The sequence below is a fragment of the Pholis gunnellus genome (genome assembly GCF_910591455.1).
Source record: "Pholis gunnellus genome assembly, chromosome: 4".
Lineage (NCBI taxonomy): Eukaryota > Metazoa > Chordata > Actinopteri > Perciformes > Pholidae > Pholis > Pholis gunnellus.
Window position 1 is genome coordinate 9532119 of NC_136530.1, and position 6867 is coordinate 9538985.

The window sequence follows — 6867 nt, forward strand, 5'->3', positions numbered from 1 at the left end:
ATTGTATCAACCCTGCTGGTGTTTTCAGTGTCACGTTGGTTCAGGTTTATTTTAAATAAAAAAGAAGAAGAAGCTGCAGTGCACCGCCAGACCTCACGAGGGCGAGAGTCAATTATAGAGTAGACCAGTATCGTCACAGCGACATCAGCGGGGACGGAAGTACTGTTGGTTTAACGTTAGTTGCTAGCTACTCACCTAGCCTTAACAATAGCTTGTGAATATTTTCTTACTGTATTTATAGTTTTCATACATAGTAGAAACGTTCACTGTAATATTACGAGAACGTATCTTACGAAATAGTTACTTGGCTGTTTGCGGCTCTGTGTGAAGTGAACGTAGCTTGGAAATGCCAACGTTAGCCTTTAGCTAGGAGCGTATTCGCTGGACAGTGCCGCTTAACTGGGTGAGCGCCAGTGAATGAATAAACAGTATTTACGTTGTGAGAAGTGTTGATTAACAACAGCATAAGTCATGGGTACTGGTGCTGATGTCAGGGATATTCTGGAGTTGACTGGAGGAGAGAATGACGGTCCCATCAGCAAGAAAGATCTCATCAACTCAGACAAGGTAAGAGATGATCACAAATAGCGTTACCCATAACGATTCCTGCCCCGTGTCATTTCCCCAAATTTGAAATAACATTCAGAGTTATACAGAGCATGGGACTCAAAACCACGAAGAGCGATATTAAGAAGACTATGTTGTTGTTGTTCTGTGCTCGAGTGTTACCGGTTTTCATGAGATAAATAACCGTTTCTCCATCATCTCTCTCAGAAAAAATCCAAGAAGACAACGGAAACGCTGACTTTCAAGAGACCGGAGGGAATGCACCGAGAGGTCTATGCTCTGCTCTATTCAGATAAAAAGTATGGGCTCCATTTAAGTATCTCTTAAAGTCAATGTACTGAATTACCCTGCAGGTAATGATTCAAGTCCAGTGTGTTATAGCCACTTTACTTATTGTTACAGCTATTAAGTTGTCCAAGGGAGGCATAGAATTAAAATTGGTAGCGTTTTTCTCACTTCCATGTACAATTAGTCATCATCTCTCTTTACTGTTTATCCCTGCCTTTTGTCTCTCTGACTTTACACACTGCAAAGGTGTTTGGTGTATTATGTTCTTTTGTCCCTTATCTGCATGTGCTGACTATTCTTGTCTTGCTTTAACAAAGATTTGTTTTTATTGATAATCCCCAGAGATGCGCCCCCTTTGCTGCCTAGTGATACTACTCAGGGCTACAGGACAGTCAAAGCCAAGCTGGGCTGTAAAAAGGTGCGTCCCTGGAAGTGGATGCCCTTTACCAATCCGGCTCGCAGGGATGGGGCTATTTTCCACCACTGGAGACGCGTGGCAGAGGAGGGCAAGGATTACCCGTTTGCCCGCTTCAACAAGGTAGGGATGACTAAAGAGTCATTAGTCTCACCACTTATTCAATACAAACACATAGGAGTTTTATTGCTACCCATCTTCTGTCAGCCCCTCCTTGTTCAGACGTATACATTAATTTACTTCACTGTGTGCTTTCTGGTCTTCTGTCTGCTTTTGTAGACGGTGCTGGTGCCAGTGTACTCGGAGCAGGAATATCAGATGCATCTCCACGACGATGGCTGGACTAAAGCAGAGACGGACCACCTGTTTGACTTGTGCAAGCGCTTTGACCTGCGCTTCGTAGTTGTCCACGACCGTTACGACCACCAGCAATACAGAGTAATCACTCAGCCACTCATCTCCACCTTTCACTGAGGGTATATTGCAAAAACTCTCAATGCTGTAAGTTAAAGCCCATATTTGTGGTGACATTCTTCCATTTCTGCTTTTTCAGAAACGTTCTGTGGAGGACCTGAAAGAACGGTATTATAGTATTTGTGGTAAGCTGACCAAGGTCCGTGCCGCTTCAGGGACGGAGCCCAAGATCTACATCTTTGATGCCGGCCATGAAAGGCGCCGTAAAGAGCAACTGGACAAGCTCTTTAATCGCACACCTGAACAAGTTTGTAACTTTGTAGTTGGATTCTTATTTTGTCGTTAGGCTTTCATAACTTTGATATTGCCCCGGCCAAGACGAGAAGCATCATGCAGAGGACAAACCAGTTATAGCTACAGTTTTTAATGCAGTTGTGCCTTTTGTAGGGAAATCAATCCAACAATATTGCCCAAACCTTGTGCCTTTTAAAAATATTTACATTGCACTTCTCTTGTTTTTCCTGCAGGTGGCAGAAGAGGAATATCTTATTCAGGAGCTAAGGAAGATTGAGACTAGGAAGAGAGAGCGTGAGAAGAAGGCCCAGGATCTGCAGAAACTCATCAAAGCAGCTGACACAACCACCGAGTTAAGACGAGCGGAAAAGAGAGTTTCCAAGAAGAAGCTCCCACAAAAGAGAGAAACGGAGAAACCGGTATGATATGCACTCGTACAGAAGGAGCGAAGTAACGCACAAGGCAACCATTTGTACCTGGGAAATGTTTACTAGTTATTAAAGCATCAATAGAGAGAAGAGAACAACCGTAAATGTTTTTATTATTGAGATGGCACAGAGGTCAACCCCATAATAGTGCTTTTTCACTGAAGAATTAAGATTCAGCTCTGTCCCAATATTTTCTATTAATCATTTTATATTATTTCAATGGAACAACTGTGTCGCAGTCTGAAATTCTGTCCTGATCTATCCCATAATAATCGATTTAATATTTTTACATGTCAAGTCTGTCCAAAGTTCAGAGGGTTGCCGTTATCGTGTCTCTTATCATTTATTTCTTTTTCTTTAGGCCGTTCCAGAAACAGCAGGCATCAAGTTCCCAGACTTCAAATCAGCCGGCGTCACACTGCGCAGTCAGAGGGTGAGTACAGCTCATGTTGAGGTATTGAAGTAACAAAATACTCCAAAGGGCATCTGCAACATACAACTTCACTGTGGCTCTCAAATAGCAGTAAGGAACTGAAAAAGAACAATCTGAAACTAAAACAACACACCTACAGCGGTCAGAAATAATCCCACAGCTCTGTATTAACAACTTGTAGTTGACATTTATTCATCAATTCAGTTTTGTTTAAACCACGATTAATATCAAAACATTTTTAGTAAAGCTGGACCCTGCAGCTGATGTATGTGAGAGACCAGGATGTCTGACTTAAGCATGCTATCTCTCATTAGCACTGTGATGATTAATTCTGTTAGTGACTTGCTAATATCTGTAAGACCGAGCAAAGGGGACTCTTATTCATCTTCAAGACTGATGAGGAGCTGCCCCTCTCTATGGGAAATGCATTAGCACAGCTAAAGGAGTGGAGTATCCCTCCAGCCAATCAGTCAGTCATAGTTCAGTGGATAAAGACATTTTGATCTGGCTCGCTGAAGTGCATTTCATACGAATTAAAAGCCCCGAGGTGGAGCTGTACATCCTAATATCCCCAGCACCTTAAATCACAACCGTGTGTGTGTGTGTGTGTGTGTGTGTGTGTGTGTGTGTGTGTGTGTGTGTGTGTTTCTCTCTCCGTGTGTTTGTTTGTGATTCAGATGAAACTGCCGAGCTCGGTAGGCCAGAAGAAGATCAAGGCCATTGAGCAGATTCTGCTGGAGCAAGGAGTGGGTAAGTGTGAATTAACACGAGCAATCTGCATTCGACATTTCAAGTTTTACATTCTGAACTCTCCTCTACAACAGCCAGTAAAATATATGGATCCTAAATTGGCTATTTGATGGTCTTGGTTTGGTGTTTTCAATACAGCAGGAACAATTTAAGAATTTTAATTTTGAATAACGGCCGCTTAAAGCCTCTGTACACCCACATAGGTGTTTTCAGTTATTCTGGCTGATTAGACCTCTGTTCAGGTTGAAGGTGGGCCGGAGAGTCGATGGGAATTTATTATGTCACAAATCTTCATCCACCAATAAGAATGATAAAGGTGTGATTTGTCCCACCCTGAACACCCAAATCTAGCAGGACACTCAAGAAGATGTCACTTAATTAGTCTGTACACGCTCCCACAGACCACAGCCGAGGTCTAATTAGCCAGAATAAGTGAAAAAACTGTGGGGTAGTTGAAGGGTTTCAAAGGAATAATCTGACATCTTTGAAATGTGTTACGAATGGAAGAACAGGACAGTGGTTTAATAGTAGTAAGCTATATTTTCTGCCTTTGTGTCTGTCTGTGGATCCAGATCTTAACCCCATGCCCACAGAGGAGATCGTTCAGATGTTCAATGAGCTGCGTAGCGACCTGGTGCTGCTGTATGAGCTGAAGCAGGCCCACAGCAACTGTGAATACGAACAACAGATGCTGCGGCATCGCTACGAGGCCCTGCTGAAGGCCGGCAACGGAAGCATGTTGGGTGGACCTATAGGAGGCGGGCCAGCCGCTGCAACACAGGGTGGAGAACTCAACGCCACGAACAGCACCACAGCATCCACCCCAGGGTGCGAAGCGCCATCCTGGCCCTGTGCAGATGACATCAAGGTGGAAGCCAAGGAGCAGATCATTGACGTTGTAGGAGCGCCACTTACCCCCAACTCGGTAAGGCTGCACAACATAGACCCAAACTTTTCCAAACCGTCACCAAAAATGAGCTGAAGTTGTCTTTCAACCAGAGCTGTTTTTAAGTCTTTTGGACCAAGTCAAATGTCAAAATCTATAGAGGGCAAGTCCCAAGTCTGTGAGCAAGTCTGTCAATGCGTGATATGGAAATTACAGTTGCCAAAATCACATCAAATACTTATAACTCATGACTATTCTGTACTAATTTGGTTCAATGGCAACTTGTATTTTTATGTTGATGTTACATTTATTACAGTTGAGCACTGTCCGACGCGATGGCTCTGCTGAATGCGCACAAGTAAACCAATTACCAAAATGCATGGCTTTCATTTTGAATGTCAGAGGAATACAGATTTATCGAAGGAAATAATGTAACCTCAGTCTCATAAATTGGTATTATAAATATTAGTTTAGATTGAGGGGCAAGCAGCCTTGTGACTAATTGAAAGGCAGTTAAATGCACTCACGGGTACATTGTCAGCCACTTCAAACAATGCAGTTGAGATCATTTATACGAATCTTTTTTCTTTTATAATATTTCAATGCTGATGATGCAGAACCCAGTGAGGGATCTTGTCATTACACTAGCAACTGACTGGTTTAAGTTCCTGTGTGGAAGGGGACATGATCTGAGTAGCAGTGTCATGCACAGCCATCGCTATTTATAGCAAACATGTTTTAGAAATAGCCATCGATTGGTAACTGGTAAAATAATCTCCTGACTGTGAAAGAGGGGGAAAAAAAACCTGCCAGACCCCTTAAGTGATTGTTTTGTGTGTCACATTGCAGCGCAAACGGAGAGAGTCGGCGTCCAGCTCGTCTTCAGTGAAAAAGGTGAAGAAGCCTTGATGAGGACGAGAGCACCAGCTGTTACACGGTGGAGGACATGGGACCGTGTACGTTACTGTGGTCACAGTGAAGACACGCGTTTTATGGTTGGACAAGTGGGACACGGGGGAGCAGGAAACCACATTGCTGTTCATTTACGTAGAAGCACCACTGACTACACACACACACACACGCACAACTTTTCACCCACCAACGAGACCTCTCCAACCCCCCCCCCCCCTCCCCATCTGGCCTGCCCAGCATCTTTGTGACAAAGGCAACAACTGAGTGACATTTCATTCCATTACTGCTCGTCCCCCGGCCTCCACCATCGCTCAGCCTTAGATGAGGCAAGATCAACTGTAAATTGCCAGGCTGAGCTAATCGGGGACATGGGGAAGAAGGTGGGAATGACCGGGTAATTGAAATGAATTGGAATGAAAGAAGAGGAGACTTTGGGAGTGGGAGGACCTCGAGCTGCAGAGCTCATTTGACCCATCTTGAGTTTTTTTTTTTTTTTTTTTTGCAGCCTAATCATGCCATAGTGTTTACTGGAAATGTGTTTTTGTGTTAGCCTTTAGTAGCTCCCCCTGACCCAGAGTGCTGATAGACGCCGGTTCCATCTGCTGCCCGTCGTTTGTGTTGATCTAGTGAGGCTGATTTGTGTTGTTTGTCCTCAGGTGACTTTGAAGATGGTTCAGTCAATGATTCAATAAACCTCATTGTTTTTTTTTTTCCCTCCTGCGTGTTATGCATGTTTATGCCACAGTGGTCCCTTTCACATTTCAAGCGTCCGTCGCTGCTACTCAGATCATATTTTAACGCGGAGGTAATTAGTGTTGAATACACATTTGCCGGGGAAATTGTAGGATCATGACATTCTTACCTTACCTGTCATCTAAGTTAAGTGACACGTAATAACTTCATTAATATGATAATTAAGCAGTGATCATTCGTAGGTTGGCACAGCAACTGAAACTTCATTAGGTTCCCTGCCCATATTATTGCTAATTGCATGTCAATTATGTCGTTAAGCCTGCTTAGACGTTAATTTCTATGCAAATTTAGCCAAGAAGAGGGGAGTATCTCGGCCTACTGGGTGTATTTATAGATGTAGACTCTTAAGAAAAAATCAAGTATTTCAGGTACTGCAACCTGCATAGAAACGTCACTTCAAATTTCTCTCTGACATTTTTCGGGCTCTTTTTAAGGTCCGCATCTCTATAACCAAAAAACATTCAGTGTTAAGAAGGTTAACAAATGAAGGTTTAAAGGGATTATCTTAACTTAAAATACAAGTGTAATTATGTGGACTTGGCAGAAGAAGTAATAGTACTCAAAAGACATCAAAGAACACAACTTTTTAAAAACCTATCTTTGTTAAATTCTTGATCCCTTTAAATGTGTCTTTCTTAACTGTCACAGGTGAAAACACTCCACAACAACTGAATGCTGCGCCATCACCACCACCACAATTAACACCTCTTCATTTCTGTCTTTAATA

General features: G+C 42.9%; 1 protein-coding gene across 1 annotated transcript; it reads left to right on the top strand.

The window, feature by feature from the left end:
- Positions 1–182: 182 nt before the first annotated feature.
- dmap1 (DNA methyltransferase 1 associated protein 1) lies at positions 183–5999 on the top strand. Its single transcript, XM_079157430.1, has 10 exons — positions 183–567; positions 775–866; positions 1198–1393; positions 1550–1708; positions 1824–1991; positions 2212–2397; positions 2768–2839; positions 3517–3589; positions 4162–4514; positions 5325–5999. The coding sequence occupies exons 1-10, from the start codon at positions 472–474 to the stop codon at positions 5382–5384; spliced, it is 1455 nt and encodes a 484-aa protein (XP_079013556.1). The 5' UTR covers positions 183–471; the 3' UTR covers positions 5385–5999.
- Positions 6000–6867: the final 868 nt, after the last annotated feature.

Coding starts and splice junctions, on each gene's coding strand:
- dmap1 (XM_079157430.1), top strand. CDS start 472: ATGGGTACTGGTGCTGATGTCAGGGATATTCTGGAGTTGACTGGAGGA. Junction 2,840..3,516: donor TCACACTGCGCAGTCAGAGG/GTGAGTACAGCT, acceptor TTTGTGATTCAG/ATGAAACTGCCGAGCTCGGT. Junction 3,590..4,161: donor TCTGCTGGAGCAAGGAGTGG/GTAAGTGTGAAT, acceptor CTGTGGATCCAG/ATCTTAACCCCATGCCCACA.